Genomic DNA, 24,411 nt, shown 5'->3' on the forward strand with positions numbered 1-24,411 from the left:
CAGAGATGCTTTGATTGGGAATGACGGCGATTCTGTCAAAGCCTTGGTTGATACCTGGAATAACTATCTTACTAGGGCTATTGACATTATCACCCCCGAGCATCCTTTCTGGCCCGCTTCAAATAGGAAACCATGATACACACAAGATCTTCGTAAGATGAAGCGGGCTGCACAACGACTAGAGCGCCACTGGCAGAAACATCTCTTTTATCTGATAAGACACACCATAGAGACTCTTTGAAGTCCTATGGAGTGGCAATGGATGCAGCAAAGGACTCTTTTTATGCTGCACGCATTGCATCTGCAAGGTCTCATCCAGCAGAGCTGTTCAGGGTGGTTAATGAGCTAACTATGCTGCCTCCTGCCCAGAACCTAATTTTGGAGTCATTTAAGTCCACTGTGATGCATTTAATGACTTTTTCGTAAATAAAATCTCTCAGATAAGAATTTATCTGAAAGCAGGCATTAGAACAGAAACAGTAAGAGAGATGTCCAATGACAGTGGACTATGTTAAACTGCTTCATTTGGATTTTGTAAATACAATTGGACAAGCTTCTTGGAAGTGTAAGGAGGACAACGTGCCCCCTTGATCCTTGTCTGTCATGGCTGACTGCCCAGGAAGGTGATGTGCTAAAAACTTTGTTAAGATCTATAATTAATGCATCTTTTAGAGAGGGAAAATTTCCAGATCAACTAAAACAAGCGGTGGTTAAACCCCTCTTGAAAAACTCCTTGCTAGACCCCCTGATGTAAAATAACTATAGACCGGTCTCCCGTCTACCATTCTTGGACAAGGTGATCGAGAGGACAGTTGCCTTCCTACTCCATGCTGTCTTGGAGGAAGCCAATTATCTGGGCCCACTTCAGAGTGGGATACAGAGCTGAGACTGTCATGGTCTCCTTAGTCGATTATCTCCATCTGGGTATCGACAGGGGAAGTGTGACCCTGTTGGTGCTCTTGGACATCTCAGCAGCCTGATATGGTATCCTTCTGGAACGCCTGAGGAAATTAGGAATTGGAGGCACTGCACTCCAGTGGCTCCATTCATACTTCTCAGGCAGATTCCAGATGGTGATGCTGGGGACAGCTGCTCTTCAAAAAGAGAGCTGATATCTGGCTTCCCTCAGGGCACCATTCTATCCCCCATGCTGTTTGACATTTACATGAAGCCGCTGGGCGAGATCATCCGGAGACATGGGGTGGGGTGTTATCAGTACGCTGATGACACCCAAATCTACTTCTCTATGTCCCCGACTGTAGCAGTGACTAAGAATGGCATCTCTCCTCTGGATGCCTGTCTTGGGTCAGTAATGGGCTGGATGAGGTCAAATTTAAGCTGAATCCAGAGAAAATGGAGGTACTTGCAATAGGTATCCCATGTCTGGGAAAGGAGGTTTGTCTATCAGTCCAGGATGACGTCACACTTCCCCTAAAGAACAAAGTCCGCAGTTTGGGAGTACTCCTAGATTCGTCTCTACAATTATCATCTCAAGTGGAAGCGACAGCCAGGAGTGCTTGGTGCCTGGACCAAAAGGACCTTGAAGCTGTGGTGCTTGCTCAGCTAATCTCTCGTCTTTATTTCTGTAATGCGTACTTCATGGGGCTACCCTTGTACCAAGCTCGGAAGCTTCAGTTGGTTCAAAATGCGGCAGCCAGATTGGTTCATCCAGGTTTGACCACATAACATCTGTTTTAAAATCTCTTCACTGGCTGCCAATTAGCTTTTGGGCGCAATACAAGGTGTTGGTCATTATCTTTAAAGCCCTACATGGCTTGGGTCCTAGTTACTTGCAGGAATGCCTCTCCCTACATAATCCGCCCTGCACTCTCAGAAAAACTGGGAAGAATCTATTCAAACATCAGCCAACCAGATTTGTAATGATTTTCCAAAGAGCTTTCACTACGGCTGCTCCGAAATTATGGAATAGTCTTCCGGAAGAGATCCGTCTTATTGCCTCCTTGGAAGCCTTCAAGAGGGCACTTAAGACAGATGTTTTTCGGTGAGCTTACCCCCTTGACCTCATGTAAGAAATACTGTTCTATTCTCTTATCACTGTATAATTGTATTCTATTGCTGTATGACGATGAGTTCATTTTAATGTAATTATTTTTATTGTATTTTATTGATGGTTTTTTGTATGTATTTTATGGGTTGTAATCCTGCCTCGATCCATTCAGGAGAGGTGGGAAAATATAAATATGTTGTTGTTGTTGTTGTGATTTCCTGCATGGCAGGGGGTTGGACTGGATGGCCCTTGTGGTCTCTTTCAACTCTATGATGCTTTTCATTATTGATATTGGCTATCAGGTGAAATAATTTTTTGAACTGCCTTTCCTTCAGGGAAGAGGATTCTTTGCTCTTAGAGGGCTTCACAAATATTTTCTTTCCCATGTGTGTGTTTGTTGCCTGTCAACTTATGGCAACCCCGTCAATTAGCTTACACTTTGTAAACCGCTTAGGGAATGTTTAAGTGCACTGATAAGCAGTATAGAAATGTACTTGCTGTTGCTATTGCTAATTTAATAGGGTTTTCTTAGGTGAGTAGTACTCAAGAGGTGGTTTTGCCAGTTATTTTCTTTGCCTACAGCACTTCGTAGTCATAGGAGGGGCTGGCCTTGCTTAGCTTCCAAGATCAGACAGGATCAGCCTTTGGGGTACTATCGGCCTGTATCGCTGCTGCCATTTTTGGGGAAGGTGATCGAGAGAGCGGTCACTTTCCAGCTTCAATCGATCTTGAATGAAATGGATTTTCTAGACCCATTTCAAACCGGCTTTCGGGCGGGCTATGGAGTTGAGACTGCCATGGTCGCCCTAGTCGATGATCTCCGTCTGGGCATGGACAGGGGAAGCGTGTCCCTGTTAGTGCTTTTGGACATCTCAGCGGTTTTCGATACCATTGACCATGGTATCCTTCTGGAACGCCTGAGGGAATTAGGTATCAGGGGCATTGCGCTCCAGTGGTTACGTTCCTACCTCTTGGGTAGATTCTAGTTGGTGCAGCTGGGGGATGTCTGCTCCGATAAGAGAGAACTGACATCTGCTGTCCCTCAAGGAACTATTCTGTCCCGCATGCTATTTAACATTTACAGTCGGCCCTTCTTATACACGGATTTTTTATACACGGATTCAAGCATACACGGTTTGAAAATGTTCCAAAAAAGTATAAATTTACCTTGATGTTCCATTTTTTATTAGGGACACCATTTTGCTATGTCATTATACTTAATGGGACTTGAGCATACACGGATTTTGTTATACATGGGGGATCTTGGAACCAAACCCCAGCGTATAACAAGGATCCACTGTACATGAAACCGCTGGGAGAGATCATCCGGAGATATGGGGCGCGGGGTTATCAGTACGCTGATGACACCCAAATTTGTTTCTCCGTGTCTCCGACTGATGCAGTGACTAGGGATGGCATCTCTCTTCTAAATGCCTGCTTGGAGTCGGTAATGGGCTGGATGAGAGAAAACAAACTCAGTCTGAATCCAGAGAAAACGGAGGTACTGGTGTTGAGACTTGCCATCCTGTCCTGAACTGGGTCACGCTGCCCTTGAAGGACTCGGTTCACAGTTTGGGAGTGCTCCTGGACTCATTGCTTCAGGTCTCATCTCAGGTGGATGCGGCGGTCAGGAGCACTTGTTATCAGCTTCAGCTGATACGCCAGCTGCGCCCCTACCTGGACCGGAGGGACCTTGAAACTGTAGTACATGTTCTGGTAACCTCTCGATTGGATTTCTGCAATGCACTCTACATGGGGCAACCCTTGTACCAAACCCGGAAGCTACAGTTAGTGCAAAATATGGCAGCGAGACTGGTCGCTGGTGGTTCCAGGTCAGACCACATAACACCTATTTTGAAAGATCTTCATTGGCTGCCTATTTGCTTCTGGGCTCAATACAAGGTGTTGGTTATGACCTATAAAGCCCTAAATGGCTTGGGCCCAGGGCACTTGAAGGACCGCCTCTCCCCATATAATCCGCCCCGCACACTCAGGTCGGCAGGGAAGAATCTGCTGGAGGTCCCAACTGCACATTATGCGAGGACCTCACAACGGGCCTTTTCTATCTCGGCCCCAAGAATATGGAATAATCTCCTGGACGAGCTCCGCTCCACCACATCTTTAGATACTTTTAAGAAGAACCTTAAGACCTTCTTCTTCTCTAAAGCCTTCCCCCCATGAGATGTCATTTTATGTTTCACCCCCTATGTTGACACCTTTGGGATGTTTATGGATTCCCCCACTCAGCTGGCCCTGTGTTGTTATTGTGACTGTTTTTAAATGTTGTTGTAAATGTTTTTATCTTGGTGTATTTTTTATCTAAATTCTGTATGCCGCTTTGATCAAAGTTGGAAAAGCGGGATAAAAATAAACTTTTATTATTATTATTATTATTATTATTATTATTACTGTTAGCAAGATAATAATTCTTAGCACAACAATGTACATTGATGGTCCTCTATGAACACCTGATAATATCAATAATAATGTAACAATATTTTGTGTTTACAGGATGTTGCAGGAGAGCAGCTTAGGGACTTCTTTCAGCTGAGACAGAAGCACCAGAAACAACTTGCTTCATTTTTGTGGCTTCGTTGACATAACCCTCCCTGCAAAAAATAAAATAAAATAAAAAATCGAAGAATGGATGAACCAGATTTAGCTGGACCTGAAGGAGACAGAGGCCCTGACAGCCTCATTGCTGAGAGCAGTGTAGAATTCTGGGAGAGGGCATTCCAGAAGAGGTTCCTGGGTGAGGACCTTGCCAGCTCAGACATACAACGCCAGTGCTTCAGGCAGTTTTCCTTTGAGGAGGGCAAGGGCCCCCGAGACGTTTGCAGCCGTCTCCACCATCTCTGCCGCCAGTGGCTGAATCCAGAGGGACACACAAAAAATGAGATCCTGGACCTGGTGATCTTGGAGCAGTTCCTGACCATCCTGCCCCCGGACTTGGAGATGTGGGTTCGGGAATGTGGAGCAGAGACCTGTTCTCAAGCGGTTTCCCTAGCAGAGGGTTTCCTCCTGAGTCAGGCAGAGGCAGAGAAGAAGCCAAAAGAGCCACAGGTGAGAACATCTACTCCCGGTGCAAATGTGAGCAGGTGATGGCTATCAGGTTCCTGTTTTGAGACCTTTGATGACTAAAGGGTGCAAAGACTCCCTGAAGAGCTTATGTTGAAATGTGGTACTCCCAGATTTGTCTTGGATAAGGAGAGGTGTGGGGAGGATCTGTCTTATAATGAAGTGGAATCACACTCTCCAAAGGCTCTTAGAAGTGCGATTCTGCTTTAAAACCATATGGGTGCTCCCTGTTTCTCAGGCATTCAAAGGAAGTGCCAGGTTTTTGATGCTGGCACTGCCACACAACTAGATTTTCCCAGTATTAGATATAGTGGCAGAGTATGGCCCTGAGGTGTCCAGGAGCAGAATGGGGTTCAGCCACTCCAGCAAGCAGTCCACTATCACCCTAAGATTAAAAAAAACCTGCAGAAATTATCCAGTTTGAAACCGTTTAACTGCCCTGGCTCAATGCTAGGGAATTCTGGGAACTGGAGTTTTGTGAGACATTTAGCCTTTTCTGTCAGAAAGCTCTGGTGCCACAATAAAATACAGTTCCCAGGATTCCCTGGTAGTTCAAGTAGTCTCAAACAGGATTATTTCTGCAGTGTGTTTTGAACCTAAGAGAGGGAAACAGATTTATTCTTACTTACCTTCCCCCCTCTCCTATTCAGAAGCCAAAGTAAGATATAGTCAGCCCTCTATATCCATTAATTTTTTATATACGGATTCAAGTATCCACATTTTGAAATACTTTAAAAATGTATAAATTCCAAAAAGCAAACCTTGATTTTGTCATTTGATATAAGGAACACCATCTGACTGTGCCATTGTATTTAATGGACCTTGTGCATCCACAGATTTTGGTATCCGCTGAGGGTCCTGGAACCAAACCCCAGCAGATACCAAGGGTCCACTGTACTAACAACAGTCTTGTGGCTACTGACTGTACTGGGAAGTTTAAATACACAGTGTCAGTAGGTTTTCTTTTTTGTTTCTCCATATTTCTCCAGATGTAGATATATGTGTGTGTGTATTAAAGTAGGTCCATGAGAATACTTCCATTGTTAAGTGATAGCAGTGTTTTCCAGCACTTCAGATGTTCTTGCTATGGGCTCCATGGAACTGTTTGCGTTCCAGCATATCCAATAAATTTGTATTAAGTATTAACAAAATTGCCATACCTTATGTTGTGCTGTGTTTCATCTTGTCGACATCTGATTTTGTATATCCTTTTTTTAAGTAGGGCTTATGAGCCGCTGATTTTTTCCTGACTTGCATGTGGGTGGACACCACACAAGTCCAAAGCTCTTTCCCAAAGACATTCCCATTTTCTCATCATTCTTGAAATTCCATGTCTTGCATCTTCACTGCTGTTTCAGGCCAACAGTTTCCTGAGGGACGTTCACTCTGAATTCTCTGTGGCAGAGAAGGCTTCATTGGATACAAGGCATTGTCTTCCATGGAGGGAGATCAAGCAGGAGTATGATGAAGGGGGCCCCTTGCAAGGTACAGATGAACACTCTGTCCAGAATCTTTTTGATGTTGTTGTTTTTGTTATTGTGTGCCTTCTAGTGGTTTCTGACTCATGGTGACCTTAAGGCAGTGATGGTGAACCTTTTTGAGGCCGAGTGCCCAAACTGCAACCCAAAACCCAGTTATTTATTGCAAAGTGCCATGTCCCTCTGACTTTCTAGTAACAAACTCTGGCAAACTCTGTGCAGGGACAATGGCACATGTGCCCACAGAGAGGACTCTGAGTGCCACCTCTGGCACGCATGCCATAGGTTCACCATCACTGCCTTAAGGTGACCCTGCCTCAGAGATTTCTTGGCAGAATTTGTTGAGAAGCCTTTGCTGTCCTCTGAGGCTGAAAGAATGTGACTTGCCCAAGGTCACTTAGTGGGTTTCCATGACCGAGCGGGGATTTGAACCATGGTTTCCAGAGGTGTAGTCCAAAGTTCCATTCACCATGCTGCCTCCCATAGTCACTTTAGGGTTACTATAAGTCAGAAATGATTTGAAAGTGCACAACAATAACAGATAGTCATGCAGTGGTTAGAATATTGGACAAGGGCTTGGGAAAATCCAGTTTCAGCTCCCAGTCAACAACAAAACCTCAACCAGGTCCTCTTTCTCACCTGGATGTTGTGAAAATAAAGTGGCTTTAGGCTGAGGGAGTGGAGTCCAGATAGACTGTATTTTCTGGCACATAAGATTACTTTTTAACCCAAGAAAATCTTCTCAGAAATCAGGGGTCGTCTTATAGGGCAGGTGCTGAAACCTCCGAGCTGCACTGGAGAATCTGTGGTCGCCGCATATGGTGGGGGGAGCTCAAAAACGGCTGTGGGTTATGGAAAAAAGAGCCGTGCTTGTGCTACTGCTTTGATAGTCTTGGAGACAGGGAGGGCTGAACAGGCAGGGAGAGCTAACCAATCCAAGCAGGCTTTGTATACAACAAGTTTTCCTGCTAAGTACCTGCATGTCATAAGCATTTGAATTAAAATTACCATATTGAAATCAAATCTGATGTTTTTTAAATTTTTATTTGGTGTGCATTAAAAGAGGGGTAGTCTTATACAGTGAGTATATCCCAAACTCTATATTTTAACTGGAAAGGTTGGAGGTCGTCTTATACGCCCAGTCGTCTTATACACCGGAAAATACAGTAAACAAAAACACAAGGCCCTGGGACATCATCTTAATTGAAGAATTAACTGATAGAGAAAGGGCTACTAGGGACAACCAAGACCGTTACAAATTATCTGCAACACAGTGCAACTTTATTAGTTCCGCAAATGAAAATGCCAATCTTCTCTCTCTCTCTCCCTCACATGTAGCTGTTTAGAAAGATATTCTATTATAGCTGTTGTCAGTTCAAGTACAGATTTTTTAGCTAGATATCCAAGCAGTACAAATTCAAAGCATTTGTTCTGTTCTTCAGTTCTTTGCTACTGTGTATATGTGTGTATATGTGTGTGTGCGCGCACACACACACACACGTATATGAACATAAAGCAGCCGAGATAACTACATCAAAGCTGGAGAGCATAATCTCTGCATGTGAGATATACATTTAATGCACTACACAACCCCTGTGTGGATGGCAGTTTCAGGGTTGGTTCGTTTAAACCTTTGTTTTTATCAAATGACTTAAAACAAAAACTCCTGGCTTTTTTAAAATGTGTGTGTGTGTGTGTGTGTAAAATCTGGCGGTTATGGCTGTTTTCCAACCCTCTTACTGGAATAGCAATAACTTTGAATTTAAACATTTTAACTGTTACATTGTATTGGCAGTTGCTCATTGTTAAACCAGTGCCAGTTGCTTCTTTTAAATTTCTGAAAAGGAGCTGTGTTGACTGAGCTATGCTTGTACTCCCAGCCTAATGAGTATTCGTTTAAGGTTGTAGCTATAACCTCTGACAGAAGTGTGTGTGATCTTGATCTCTCCCACAGACGCTGGAATGAGGCTACCATCAAAAACTCAGTCGTCTCTTCCTCCTCTTTGCAGTGAAATAGAACCAGATCAGGTAAGAAGCAAGATTCCTGGAACAAGAGGAGTTGAGCAGTGTGGGATCCTCTTTACCTAGATCAGATTCCCTCTCAGCAGTAGAGGGAGAATTTTGTTTCAGTTTGCTTGGGGATTTTTAAAAATTGTAAAAATTTGCAAATTTCTTCATATTTCCAATGGAGAGGTTGAAAAACCTGAATGTGAGAGTAAACCAGACTGACCGATTTTATCCATCCTGGCCCTGAGGTTGGAGGGCTTCCCTTTGCAACCTCTAGGTTTAAATCACTGTGTCTTCAGCTTTGTTCTTGCTATATTAGGGTTGCTGTCTTTTTCTCTAACTTTTTCTTGAACCCAGAAGGGGAGCTAAGAGATAGTCCTCTCCTTCTTCCTTGGTCCAGAATAAATTACTCTTCTCCTTTATTCAGCCATTAGCAATCACAGAGAAGCTATGGTAGCTTCTAGAGTTGCCAAGTAACCATCAGAACGGGCAACATTGGCCTCTACAAGGAAGAATGCCAATGCCACTTAGGAATGTTTAAGGCCGATTTTGATATGTGCTCAGCATGTGGTCTCTAGAACAGCAAAAAGAAACCTTGGACAGTTCACAAAACCTTAAAGCCATTTGTAAAATTATTATTATTATTAAAGTTAACTTTATTATTATAAAATTGCTTTTACTGTAATGCCAATTTTCAGGCAATCCTTTGTCTAAAATTGGAAAACATAAGAACTTCATTGGCCATGTGTGAAAACTGTTATGTGGCATCTCTTTGTATGAAGATCTTTTAGGACCTTGGGCTATTTGTGATTTATGTCTCATGGACCTTCTCCATTATTGGTATTTATAGCTTGAGACTGTGTAGTTTTAATTTGAACTATTTATTTTATAAATCTTTAAATATTTTAACCTTTGTCATATTCATACACACACATATGATTTATATCCTAACTTTGTTTCTAAATTGGATTAAATGCAACAGTTTACTCCTCCCTACCAGTCCAATACCTCATAACTTACCATCCCACGTTTCTGTTAGAGCCGCATACTCCACTTGTGGTCTATCTCTGCTTGGCTGCAGTGCTGCCAGCACCTACAGCTCCACAAAGTGCTAAAGAAATACTCAGGAGCACCATGTTCTATTTACAGAACTTTACTACTAAATATATATAATGCACTATATACACAACAGCCATCCACAACCAACAATAACTCACTACTCAGTAACCCACACTGTCATGCACACTGTCCATGACATGATCTCCCCTCACAGGTGCCTTTAATCCCACTGTGGGAGAAAGACAGGATATAAATCCTTTAAATAAATTAAATAAATAAAAACTGGTGCCTGCAGTTGTCCGTTGCATCAGCCTGTTGAGTCATCCTGGGCATGTTCTCCAAGTGGTGTGATGATGACACTCCACCATGTTGCAACCTTTCCAAACATTGCATCATCCAGCTGCCATATTCTGTCCAGTGAAATTCCTAATGCATACATACACTGACACCCCTCCAATTTCACTGGATTGAATAGCTACATACATTACACATCATGTTTTACCATCCCCAGCTTCTCAGCCATCCCTTGATGCTTTTCTACACATAATGTTCTCATCATGATGTCTGCCACATTATTCACAGACTTGCAATAAATTGACCAGATCAAGCCTTCATTCATTGCTTGTCTCACATTACAATATTTAATGTTTTCATGTTTATGCCTGGCATGCAGCCTTTCTGCCTTTGCCATCTGTCTAGATGCTTGTGAATCTTCCAATGTAATCACCATTCCAGCTGTGGACTTTCTCTCCTATGTGTCACATGTCCAGTCACTGTCCACAAATCCCTGAATCTCTTGTGACCCCTGACAATCTAATTCCAGACGCATGTCCCTGGTATTTTGTCTTCGTATGCCCATTCCATCAACCTTGTCTTGTATTTAATCTCACCTGAGATCAAACTCTTTTTCATGAACACCCATCTGCTGCCTACAGTGAGCTATCCTTCAGGAAATTTGGCAATGGTAAACACTTTGTGTTGTTCCATGGAATTGATTTCACAGTCCCTGGCTAGAAACCATTTTTCAGTTTCTTCCCTGGGCAATTTTGAACCTTCCTCAAAACATTTTGGTTCAGTGCTAATTAATTGCCAACTGTTAATCTATCTTTAGAAAATCTTTCATAGAGTCTAGGAATTACAAACTAAAAATTACAAGAAGGGAGGAGGAGAAAGAAATAGCTGCTGAAAATGTGAAAGAAAGGAGGATAAATTGGCATTGTCCCTTCATAGATGGAACAGTTGGAGGGTATGTCATAAAAACCCACCACCCTCCCCCAAAACTGAAAAAATAAACAAACCAAAAACACTAGCTCAAAATTGGCCAAAAAGGCAGTTGGAAGTGACACAGCATCCCTTCTGGCTTGCTGAAATGCCCTGTCTACCCCATCTGCAGTTGCCTACCCCAGGTTCAGATCTTGCAGGATAAAACCTTTGCCATTTTGTTCCTCAGTTCTGGTGTTATATTTCTTTATGACCAATCTCCCTTTATTGCAACTGTAGAGTATGTCACAGGCTGAGGCTCCTGTGTTTGAAAGACTTTGTCCACAATGCTCATTCTGGTGTTTGTGGAAGAATCAATCTCACGTCAGCTGCTTTTGGAGCCTTATCAGCCTCTGAGGTCTGAAACAGACAGGCAGGAAAGAGTAGCTTCCTGACACTTTGGGGTGGGGAATGCAGCTGGCGCATGCCTCCAGAGCAACTGGAAACTGCACAGAGAGCAGATGGAGCCTGGAAAAGCCCACCCAAAAAGGAGTGGCGAAAAGCCGCTCCTGTCGGCATTCCATTTGGGACTGTGGCAATGGCCCACTTTATCCTAGTTGCTTCAGCCTGTAGTCACCTTAATATCTGAGGTGAGCAAGAACCTTTTTCCTCTGTCTCTAGGGTTTGGTGACTTTTGAGGAGGTGGCTGTGTTTTTCTCCTCAGAGGAGTGGACCCTGCTGGATCTTGACCAGAGAGCCCTGCACAGGCATATCACAGCAGAGATCTATGAGATTGTGGCCTCTCTTGGTAAGGCTATCTCTTTCTCTAGATGGTTATGTCTTCTGTTTTAAAATGTGTTTATAATAACGGCATTAACAGCTACAATATTTTTAATGGGGTCTTGACTCATCCCAAATGGGAAAGGGACAATCCTTATATATGATATCATGAGGAGACCTGTGGAATTATGGGCTGTCTTGGTAAGACTGTCATTCCCTTGTTCATGATAATTCATGTTCTAAAAAGTGGTAGTGGGATTCTATGCCTCCGTGGGACAAGAGGTTTAGCTGTTGGCAAGCAGTGTTGCTGGTAGAGTTTCCCAGGTTGGATAGGCTTTTGGTGAAGAGCCAGAACCAATGTGCCAAATACGGTAGCTAGTGGTGGCATTGATGGAGGATCTGTCAGATACAGAAGAACAAGACAGGTAATACTGTGGCTTGTGATGCAACTGAACTCAAGCTGCTCAAGTTTAAGGGACATTCAGTCACTGGTCTGCCCAGAGGTGAATGAAAAGTCCAAAGCTGCACAACATCAGTAGGAAAAGGGAGAGATCATGCTACTAGTGGATTGGGATTATTTCAGTCAAGGAAGTCGTGGCCCTGGGTTTGCAAAACCTCAGTGGACAGTTGATGACCAGGGCTCTTGGAGGTCTCAGATTCATAGGGCAGCCAGAAGCTGAAGTTGAAGTGATGGCAGAGAACAAAAGGAAAATTAGCAGCAGCAATGTTGCTTCTCAGTGGGAGTAGCATCTCAACTGATGTCAGTCACAGGGGGCTCCTTAACACAGAGCTGGAGAACAGCTTTCTCTCCATATGCCTTGTCTTCCACCAAACAACATCCTCCCCCAGTCACACACCTGCCTATTGAAGCAGTGATGGGGGGGGTGTTGTGTAAGGAAGTCTCCTGTACTTCATGGAATAATGAACTTAAACTGACATACTCACAACCCTAGGATACATACAGTTACATCATCACCCAGGTTCTAGCTAATGTCTGAAGCAAGAAGTGTTCTAAAACAGAAGATGGCTTTAGAGAGTAAGGCAGCAGTAATCCAGCATTGCCTTAGCATGGTATAAATAGCTGCACAGGGAGAAAAACTACACCAGCAGTGCCTGACTTTATGCCCAATAGTACATTGGACAACACATGTCAGGGACTGGGTGCCAGGATGCAATGGCAATGCACCATGTTGTTATATAATAATAATAATAAAATAAAATATTTATTTATATCCTCCTCCGTTTGGGGATCGAGGCGGGTAACAACAGAGTTTATATGATATACAATATAAGAACAATAAAACCCACATAACCCTGACCCAACCCTCCCTCCCAAGCTATAAAATTAACATAAAACATGTTGTGTTCACAACACTTCTGTCCCTGTCAAAAGAATATGTATGGTGTGCTATGGTGAACAGAATCATAGAATCATAGAGTTGGAACAGACCGCAAGAGCTGTCCAGTCCAACCCCCTGCCATGTAGGAACACAGTATCAAAGCATCCCCCACAGATGGCCATCCCCCAGCCTTTGTTTAAACACCTCCACCACACTCTGAGGGAGTGTGTTCCACTGTCGAACAGCTCTTATTGTCAGGAAGTTCCTCCTAATGTTTAGGTGGAATTTTCCTGTAGCTTGCATCCATTTTTCTGTATCCTGTTCTCTGAAGCAGCAGAAAACAAGCTTACTCCATCCTCAGTATGACACCTCTTCAAATATTTAAGCAGGGCTATCATATAACCCCTTAACCTTCTCTTCTCCAGGCTAAACATCCCCTGCTTCCTAAGTCGTTCCTCATAAGGCATGGTCTCCAGACCCTTCACCATTTTGGTCACCCTCGTCTGGACACGCTCCACTTTCTCCACATCCTTTTTGAATTGTGGTGTCCAGAACTGCAAACAATATTTCAGGCGAGGGCTGACCAAAGCAGAATGGAGTGGCACTATTATGGTACTTTCCTTGATCTAGACACTATACATCTACCTTTTCTCATTTGCCTTTTCTCATTTGCCTTTTTAGCTGCCACATCACACTGTTGACTCATGTTCAACTTGTGGTCTACTAGGACTCCTGGATCCCTTTCACATGTAGTCTCCTTAAGCTAGGTGCCCCCCTGGATGCTTGCTTTTAGTTTTTCAATTTGTCCTAATCCTGCGATAAATTAAGAGTAAAAGTTCCAGGGCGAGGATGTATTTTCCCCAGGCCTAGGGGATCATAACCTATAACATAATATGATTCTAGTAAATTAGAACAGTTCCACTTTATTTTAAGAATAAAACACTCGGTTTGAAAAAGGATATTTTTAATTTCAATGAAATATTTTTCACTGAAAAAAAGCATTGAAATCAATATGTAAGATGTAGTCCGCTGTCATCTTTATTAGGAGATAAGCAGCTGTATGTATTTCCATCTCCCCTCCAGTGTAGGATGCTACAGAGTAGTTTTTGGCAAAGTGTGGCCCACCAGCCACCTGCAGCCCCAGGACCCTTTTTGTGACTGCCAGTTTCTCTCTGTGTGTGTGTGTGTGTGTGTGTGTGTGTGTGTGTGCCCTCTAAAGTGTATGGGGAGAGAATTTATGCAATTTTAGGGGGTGCCGTGAGGTCTTTTCAGCCTAGGAGAGGACTTACTTAAAACAGAAAGTGAAAAGGAAAATGATTTCTACTCAGTTTCTGTTCTTGAAAAAGATCTTTCCAAAAATGTGATGTAAATGTCTCCCACACTTAGGGTTGCCATAAGTGAGGATCTCCAAACCGGGACAAATGTAGGACAAATGTAGGGCAACATTTTCAAATCTAGGACACATTTTCTTAAAAATGGAGGACACTCAAAAATTGAGGTTTTTTTTTTAAATGTTAATATAAATGCATGTTTTTAGGCATGATCAAAATGGAGGACATTTTGGCATTATTCCTAGACAGATGGCAGAAATGGACTTGCCCTCAGGTTCAACTGTACTTCTCAGAAGTGTGTACTTGGGCAAGGGACTGTGGTTTTTCTTCACTGTGTGTGAGTTTGTAAAAATCACATCAAGTTACATTGGCTGTGCCTCAGAAGCTTGTTGATATCAATATCATCATCATCATTATCATCATCATCACCACTACTATAATTGGCCAAGAAAGGCAGACTTGTTAACATTCAAATTGCCATAAATACACAGAAAATGCACTTGCATATATTTAATAATAAAAAATAATTAAAAAAAACAAGGCAGGGGTGTATATATTTAATAATAAAAATTAATGTTATAAAATAAAAAGCAAGCCATAATAAAAATTAATAAAATAAAAAATAAAAAGCAATAATAAAAATTTAAAAAATTAAATAAAATAAGTTTTTTATACTGTATTTTTAAATATAATTTAAAAACCCCAAAATACCAAGGCAGACCTAATGGCCACTGATTCAGCTTTCTCCTCCTCCTCTTCCTCTGGCCCAATTCTGCCCTGGCCTTCAGGCACCCTTCCTCCGGCTCCTTCCTCCTCCTCCTCTCCCCCCTCCTCCTTCTTATGATGGCTGGTGTGCGCGTGTGGAAGGAAGCAGGGCAGGCGCACGCGCGTGAAGGGAAGCAGGGCAGGCGCGCGCGCGCAGGCGGAGAAAATTGGGGCTAATATAGCTTCTTAGCCTCCCTGTGTTGCCCATCCCTGCTCTATACATTCCATGGGGAACTTTGTAAGTTGGAGTAGAAGAATCGGTGGAGGGAGGGAGGGAGAAAGATAGAAATTATGAGGCAAAAGGGTTTCCAGCAGATTTTTTAAAAATCAAAGTAAGTTCTTTGTTACAAAAATGACAAACATTTAGACACACACACACACACACACGTAGGTTGCCAGGTGCCCCTGATTGTAAAGGGTGTCCCCTATTTGATATTTGGAAAGCATATTCCTTTATAGGTGCTATCAGTTATTGTAAGGGCTGACCCCATTTAAAGATTGCAAAGTTTTTCCTTTTGTCCAGACTGAGCAAGATGTCAATAAATCCTGTATTTTGTGGCATAGGCCCTTCATACAGAGAGAACTGTGTGCATCATAGAATTTATATATATGGACAATATGTTACATTTTATAGAGAAATGCCAGGCTAACGTAACTGTAATAAGACCTTCCATTTGATGTTTGGTAGAACACAACCTTGTTGATAGCCACTTCCTGATTATCAACTCAGCATGAAATTCCACTGCCTCTTATTATTGTTTTGAAAACCTGAAGGCAAAACTAGGCAGCATAGGGCAGTGTGTGGCTCACAGATCATGTATTTTCTATCCCTGTCCTGGACACTCTGTGCAATCCAACAGGATCCATCTTTACTGAGCACCAAGCTTCACTGGACTCTAGGGTTCAATCCCAGCTCAGACAGGAAGCTCCCTTCCCACAAACCTTTCTCCCAAATAACAACAACCCACTTCTCGCCATGGAGCGAGGGGACAACAATTAACAAACTACATCAATTAAAACATCAATTTAAAAGGACAAATAAGATGTACACATATTAAAACTATCAACATCTATAATTCATCATTTAAAATTCACAATTTAAAAACCACCAGAATAAGTCCACTGGAAGAGACCAGTCTTTAATGCTCTTTTAAATTCAATCAGTGTATTCAGCTGTCAAATCTCTTCTGGCAGGGCATTCCAAAGTTTAGGAGCTGCTGAACAAAAGGTCCTCTGGCTGACAGTTGCTGATGTCGTCCTGGATGACTGGAGTAAATGTTTACCAGAGAGGACCTGAGCAAAAGAAGGAGATTATATGGGAGGAGGCAATCCTGTAGGTAACCTGCACCCAAATCATATAGGGCTTTAAAGGTAATAATCAACACTTTGTATCTTGCCTAGAAACTGGCAGACAATGAAGTGATTTTCATACTGGTGTAATATGATCATCCCTGGATGTCACAGTAATCAGTCTGGCTATCATGTTTTGAACTAAATGAAGTTTCCAAACTTGGTAAGAGTTATCCCAGTGCATTGCAGAAGTCCATCCTTGAGGTTTCCAGCGCATGCACTACAATCTTTAGGTCCTCCAGCTCTGGATGTCCCAGGGAGGGCCCCAAACAAGAGGAGAGCAGCAGTCCAGGCAGCCAGGTGCTTGCCCCCAAGGTCTCATCTTTACACAGATTGAGCAGTTTTCTTGGTCTAATCATGACTGATATTGTTGAATTTTTGTTGTAGTTCGAATAAAACTGAAAAAGCAGGTGAAACAAAACAAAATTTATTTTCTGTTTTGTTCCCAATTGAGACTCAGAGCAGCTTACAATATAAATTAAAACACAACAGCTAAAATAGTGTAGTACCAGTTTTAAAAAGGATTAAAACATACATCTAATTAAAACATTTGTAATGCATACTGCATATTAAACACATACACACATACATCTGATTGCCTATCAATCTATCCTGGTCAGTTAAGGCTGAAGGCAAGTTTAAAGAGGAAAGTCTTTGCTTTCTGAGGAAAAGACAAGAGAGAGGGAGCAGTTTGAACTTCCCTAAGCTGGGAAAGAGTCCCAAAGCTTTGGAGCTGCCACCAAGAAGGAGCTCTCCCATGTTCTCACAGCTGAACCTGGGAAGGAGGTGGGATAGGGAAAGCCCTCCCCGAAGATCATAAGACTGAGGCAAGCATTTATAGGGAGGGAATATTCAGATAGTCTTGACCTAAACTGTACAAGAGGGGCATCACATCTCTTATTTTGCTTTTAGGATTCATTTGTCTTTAACTTGTTTGGATTTAATCCCTTTCCCATACCCTGAAATACTTTTTCACACAAATACAAAAAATATTTTTTTTCTGTTTTTCTTCTTCACAGCTGAAAACTGGAGGAAAACACGTGTGTGCGCTATGCATACTGGGGGGAAAAGCTTTAGATGTCAGGTTTCTGTAAAGGGTTTTGATGATAAATTGAACAACGTGAACCACCAAGAAGTCCACACAGTAAAGAAACCACACAGATGCCAGAAATGTGGGGAATGCTTTGTTTACCACTCACTACTTATGGCACATCTGAAAGTGCACACAGACCTTGTGAGCCACTGGAAAGTCTGTGCAGAAGAGAAAATCTACAAATGCCAGGAGTGTGGCAAATGTTTTGCTCGAAAGGCAGGGGTTATGATTCATCAGAGGGTGCATACAGGAGAGAAACCCTACAAATGCCAGGAATGTGGGAAATGTTTTGCTCAGAAAGGACATCTGGTGACTCATCTAAAAGTCCACACAAGAGACAAAACTGTGAAAAGTTTTGCTCGCAGCTCAGAACTTGTGAAACACCAGAGAATCCCCCCAAGCAAGAAACCCTGCAAATGTCAGGAGTGTGGGAAATGTTTTGCTTGGAACAGAGACCTTGTGATTCATCAGAGGGGGCATACAGGAGAAAAGCCATACAAATGCCAGCAGTGTGGGAAAAAATTTGTTTCCAAGTCAAACCTTGTAAAACATGAGAGAATACATACAGGTGAGAAACCCTACAAATGTCAAGAGTGTGGGAAATGTTTTGTTTCCAAGTCAGAACTTGTAAAACACCAAAGAGTCCACACAGGCGAGAAACCCTACAAATGTCAGGAATGTGGAAAATGTTTTGCATGGCATCATGACTTTGTGATTCATCAGAGAGTGCATACAGGTGAGAAGCCATATGAATGCCAGGAATGTGAGAAATGTTTTGCTTACAAGTCAGAACTTGTAAAGCACCAAAGAGTCCACACAGGCAAGAAATCCTACAAATGTCAGGAGTGTGGAAAATATTTTGCTTGGAATAGAGACCTTGTGATTCATCAGAGGGTGCATACTGGAGAGAAGCCATACGAATGCCAGCAGTGTGGGAAATGTTTTGCTCAAAAAGGACACCTTCTGATTCATCAGAGAGTGCATACAGGAGAGAAACCATACAAATGCCAGGAGTGTGGGAAATGTTTTGCTCGAAAACCATCCATTATGATTCATCAGAGGGTGCATACAGGAGAGAAACCCTACAAATGCCAGGAATGTGGGAAATGTTTTGCTCAGAAAGGACATCTAATGAAGCATCTAAGAGTCCACACAGGAGAAAAACCTGTGATAAGTTTTGCTCGCAGCTCAGAACTTGTGAAACACCAGAAAATCCTTCCAGGCAAGAAGCCCTACAAATGTCAGGCGTGTAAAAAATGTTTTGCTTGGAAAAGAGACCTTGCTATTCATCAGTGGGCGCATACAGGAGAGAAGCCATACAAATGCCAGGAGTGTGGGGAAAAATTTGTTTCCAAATCAGACTTTGTAAAACATGAGAGAATACATACAAGTGAGAAATCGTACAAATGTCAAGAGTGTGGGAAATGTTTAGCTTCCAAGTCAGAACTTGTAAAACACCAAAGAGTCCACACAGGTGAGAAACCCTACAAATGTCAAGAGTGTGGAAAATGTTTTGCAGGGCAACGTGACTTTGTGATTCATCAGAGGGTGCATACAGGAGAGAAGCCATACACATGTGAAAAATGTGGGAAATGTTTTGCTCAGAAAGGATGCCTGGTGAAACACCAGAGAGTCCACACAGGTGAGAAACCTTACAAATGTCAGGAGTGTAAGAAATGTTTTGCTCAAAATTCAAACTTTGTGATACACAGGAGACTCCACACAGGTGAGAAACCCTACAAATGTCAGGAGTGTGGGAAATGTTTTGCTTACAAAAGAGCCCTTGTGATTCATCAGGTGGTGCATACAGGAGAAAAGCCACACAAATGCCAGGAGTGTGGGAAATGTTTTACTCAGAAAGGATGTCTGGTGAAGCATCTGAGAGTTCACACAGGAGAGAAACCATACAAATGTCAGGAGTGTGGGAAAAGTTTTACTCAGAATGGATGTCTGGTGACACACCAGAGACTCCACACAGGCAATAAGCCCTACAAATGTCAGGAGTGTGGGAAATGTTTTGCCCAAAATGCAGGCCTTGTGATGCATGCAAGACTCCACACAGGCGAGAAACCCTACAAATGTCAGGAGTGCGGAAAATGTTTTGCTTACAACCGTGTTCTTTTGATTCATCAGAAGGTGCATACAAGAGAGAAACCATACAAATGCCAGGAGTGTGGGAAATATTTTACTCAGAAAGTATGTCTGGTGAAGCATCTGAGTGTCCACACAGGAGAGAAACCATACAAATGCCAAGAGTGTGGGAAAAGTTTTACTCAAAATGGAAGTCTGATGAAACACCTGAGACTCCACACGGGAGAGAGACCATACATATGCAGGGAGTGTGGGAAACGTTTTGCTCAAAATGCATACCTTCTGAAACACTTGAGACTCCACACAGGCAAGAAACCCTATAAATGTCAGGAGTGTGAGAAATGTTTTGCTCGCAAAGATTACCTTGTAAACCACCAGCAAATCCATATAGGAAAGTGTAATGATTACAGTCTGGGCCCGGCAGACAGAGGCAGCCCAGAAACCCACTTGGCTGATGGACACTGCACTCAGCCATGAGATAGCACATCCGTAGCTCAATCATTAGCTATCAGGCATAACTCTCACACCTTATCCAGCTGTCAAACATATGTAGGTTTGGATATGAAGCTGGGAAAACAGTCTGTTCTGGTCTTGGAAGGTTTGTTTATTTAGAATAAAGGGAGAGAAAGGAAATAAAACATCGAATCACAATTCTACCTTCCAGTTCCCAAGAAGTAAGTATAATGACAAAGGAAAGGGAAAACAAAGGAAGACAAGCACACACTCTAGCTTAGCAATCACAAGAATGTGCAAAATGTTTTGTTCCCAATTCAGAACTTGTGAAACACCAGGGAATTCACCCATGCCAGAAATTATACAAATGCCAGAAGTGTGGAAAAGCTTTTGCTATGAATTCAACTCTTCAGATGGATGGGAGAATCCATTTAAGAGGGAAACCAGATGCCAGAAATTTGACATTTCTCTGGTAGCTATTTCATTGTCACAACCTGCCACTCCCTTCAGTTCAATAAACTAGTCTTCTGTATAGTAACAGCAAAACCTTTATTTCACCAACCAACATAAATTAACAGCTTGACTTCTGTAGATGGAACTACCATAATCCCCAGTTGCAAGCATATAGTAAACAATGTTTCTCTCCTATATGTTTGCAGGCTTTTCCTTAATTTGCTCATATACCCAAACTTTCACGCATTCCCCTGCTGTCCTCCCGCCCCTCTCAGCACAGGCCTCTTTCCAACTTCCTGTGAGATTGACCTTGGTTAACACAAGTTTCTGCAACCTTCCTGACATATCTGCTTATTACTCAGCCAGGCAATAATTTTTCTTTGTGCAAACACCACATCATCCCATCACAGAGTTGAAAGAGACCACAAGAGCCATCCAATTCAAACCCCCCCCCCGCCGCCATGCAGGAAGACACAGTCAAAGCACTCCCACAATATCACCTTCCAGCCTTTGTTTAGAAACCTCTAAAGCAGTGGTTCCCAACCTGTGGGTCGGGACCCCTTTGGGGGTCGAATGACCCTTTCAAGGGGGTCGCCTAAGACCATTGGAAAACAGTTAATTACAGTTATGAAGTAGCAACGAAAATAATTTCATGAATTTGGGTCACCACAACATGAGGAACTGTATTAAAGGGTCGTGGCATTAGGAAGGTTGGGAACCACTGCTCTAAAGAAATAGATGTCTCCACACTCTGAAGCAGCATATTCCACTGTCAAACAGCTCTTACTGTCAGGAGGTTCTTCCTAAAGTTGAGTTGGAATCTCTTTTCTTGTAGCTTTAATCCATTTCTCCATGTCCTAGTTTCTGGAGTAGCAGAAAGCAAGTTTGCTCCCTCTTACTGATGCAGCCTAGAATTGCATTGGTTTTCTTAGCTGCTGCATCACATCACTGACTCATATTCAGCCTCCTAAGGTCTGAAACACATTGCAGAAAACCATTAAAGTGGTTTCCAACGAGATTATTTTTGCAGTGTATTTCAGACCTTAGATTGTTGATGTTCCTTCCGCTTATTTCCCTTTCTCTTTCTTCTGAGCAGATGATGCAACAGGGGAAATGCAACACAGAATAGGTAAAGTGATGGTACTGACTACTCTAAATCAATTCAAGTCTCCAGGGCCAGATGAACTAGGGCAGGAACAGTTGTCTCAAAGTGGCTTATGTCTGCAGTGTATTTTGAACCTTAGGTATCTGGATAACACTATACTACTAGTGAAAAACACAGACTTGGAAATATTACTAAGGTCAAGGAAGAAAGTGCAAAGACAGGATTAATGCTGAATTTAATGACAGCAACAATAGTGACCATGGAGGAACTACATAAATTCAACCTGGACAATGGGGAAATTGAAATAGTTAAAGATTTCCCATACCTTGGAACCTACATTGATTAGAATGGAGATTGCAGTCAGGAAATCAGAAGACTAGGAATGCTAAGGGCAGCTATGAAGGATCACAGCAACATCCTAAAGTGTAAAGATATAAAAGTGAACATTAAAGTTAGAATCATCCAAGGCACTCCTCATTATCATGTATGGATGCAAGAGTTGGACAGTGAAGACAGCAGACAAAAGCCAGTTTGAAAGACAAGATTGTCCATATAGATACTGTAAAACACATTTCCTCAAAGTGATCTACTATTGGTCATTAACAGGGTGGAAAATGGGCAAGTCTCAAGATTAAGGTTTTCATACCTCCACACACTCATGAAAAGTTTGTATTAAAACAATTTACCTATTGCTATTGAAAAAAATGTAATCAGTGTTATTGTATGACCATGTAATCTTTTATATGTTGGTCAAACATTTAGAAAATTAAAATTATGTGTAACTTAGCATAAAAGTTGCATTAGGAATCATTATAGTGGTAGTTCCTTAGGAGACCATTTTTACAGGAAAAACAATAGCCCTGATTCTTTAAGATTTTTCATCATTGAATCCATTCAACAATTTTAGTTTCACAACTTAGATCTTCACACTAAATTGTTGCAGAGACAAGTCTTCTGGAAATTCAGACTAAATAAAGCTTTCCTGGTGGTGTAAATAATCAAGTGAACTATAGTATCTATTTATAAAGTAGTTCTAGATTCTAGATAAACACGGAGAGAACAAATATTGTTAACCCCAGTCGGGCTTTTTAAAAATACACCTCTTGAAATCACTTTAATATACACCCACCACTTATGGTCTCTGATGAGGGAAGTAGATCACTTCAATCGGTTTGAAAAAATTGTAAATCTTTTTGTAAGTTGTCTCATTAACAATTACATTTTTAAAAATGGGCAAACCATCTCCTTGAAATACCAAGCCTTTGGAACTCTAACCATTCAAACTCATTTTGGAAGGAGCTGAAAACACATTCCTGCCATGAAGGGAGAAAATACACACAAGAACATCCAGACTGGATTTGTAAATTATTTCTTGTATTTCTTTCCTTCTTGGTTATTTACTGGAATTTTTTTGACACATATAATGTATTTCATAGATGTATTAAAGCCCTACAAAATTAAACATAAGCGGAATGTAAAAGATGTAGAAAAATAACAGACTGATGAAGACTTCATGAAATGGTTTTTAAAGATTCTGGAAATAACCTTCTTTTTATCACACCTGGTAGTTATGTAGTAAAGCAGGATTTTGAAACATGATTCACAATCATGTGACAAATATCTTAAATATTAAATGACATGCTGCTGACTCAAAAATGTATCTATTGAGTATGGTCATAGATGATGATATAGAATGAAACTATGGGAAACTTACTTTATATAACAACTGCAGCCAGAGTATTACATGCAGCAAAATGGAAAAAGGATGGACCAGAGATACAAGAATGATTTTGGAAATTATATGACTATATGGAGACTGATAAATTGATGCAGTTGTTGAAAAAGAAATTTTAAGTAAATTTAAACAGGATTGGGAATCACTGATAAAGTATTTGAAGAAGGAATGGGGTCCAACATTTGTAATAGGTTTGAAATGAGCAAAAACGGTTATCATATAATCAGAAATGGTAAGTGTATAAATATGGAGCCTAATTTTAAGTTTTACATTAATGAAATCTGATGCATGATTTGAGTTGAAGCCAATGACAGAAGGTACAAAAGGAATAGAAAGGTTTAAATGTTTAGGTGGTGGGGTGTTTTTTGGCCACGTGACTCTTGGTGTAATTTTGTGTGATTGTCAAATGTTAAAGGTGATTTCACTGTTAATTTTTAAAAAAATTAAAAAGAACAAAACTTCAGTACAAAAGAATCCAGAACTATATCTACTTGGAAGGCTAGAAGATGAAGAAATAGCCTGGCAGAATGGTGGAGTACATTATTACAACTATGAGTATTGTTTATGCTCAAAAATCCTTTTTTATTATTATAATAACTCCACTCTGAGGAAGTCTGTTCTACTGTCGAACAGCCCTTACTGTCAGGAAGTTCTTCCTAATGTTTAGGTGGAATCTCTTTTCCTATAGCTTCCATCCATTGCTCTGTGTCCTCTAGAGTAGCAGAAAACAAGCTTGCTCCAGCCTCAAGATGACACCCCTTCAGATAGTTAAACAGAGCTATGTTATCACCCTTTAAGGTGATTTACATCCAAAGGAAGAAAGTTGTTGTTATATTTATAGCCTGCCCTTTTCCCAAAACAGGGACTCAGGGTGGCTCACAGCATTTAAAAAGACAGTACAATTAAAAGCATACAAAAATAGTATATTGTAATAGGATTAATTACAATATTGAAACAAATGACATGTTAAAATAATAAAATACAGTTAAAAATATAAAGATGTTTAAAACACATTAAAACAATATAACACTCCGGCACATTCTTTAAAAGCTTTCTGTTTTGAATGCCCGCCTGAAGAGGAAGGT

General features: G+C 41.5%; 1 protein-coding gene across 1 annotated transcript in view; it reads left to right on the forward strand.

The window, feature by feature from the left end:
* Positions 1–24,411, forward strand: part of LOC121923424 (paternally-expressed gene 3 protein-like) — a 40,967-nt gene that overhangs the window by 1,047 nt on the left and 15,509 nt on the right. The window contains 5 exon segments of the mRNA XM_042453837.1: positions 4,520–5,071; positions 6,445–6,571; positions 8,519–8,592; positions 11,512–11,638; positions 17,416–20,054. Of these exon segments, the coding sequence (XP_042309771.1) occupies positions 4,652–5,071; positions 6,445–6,571; positions 8,519–8,592; positions 11,512–11,638; positions 17,416–20,054 (3,387 nt within the window). The 5' untranslated portion in view covers positions 4,520–4,651.

Source organism: Sceloporus undulatus, chromosome 2, assembly GCF_019175285.1.
Source record: "Sceloporus undulatus isolate JIND9_A2432 ecotype Alabama chromosome 2, SceUnd_v1.1, whole genome shotgun sequence".
Classification (NCBI taxonomy): Eukaryota; Metazoa; Chordata; class Lepidosauria; order Squamata; family Phrynosomatidae; genus Sceloporus; species Sceloporus undulatus.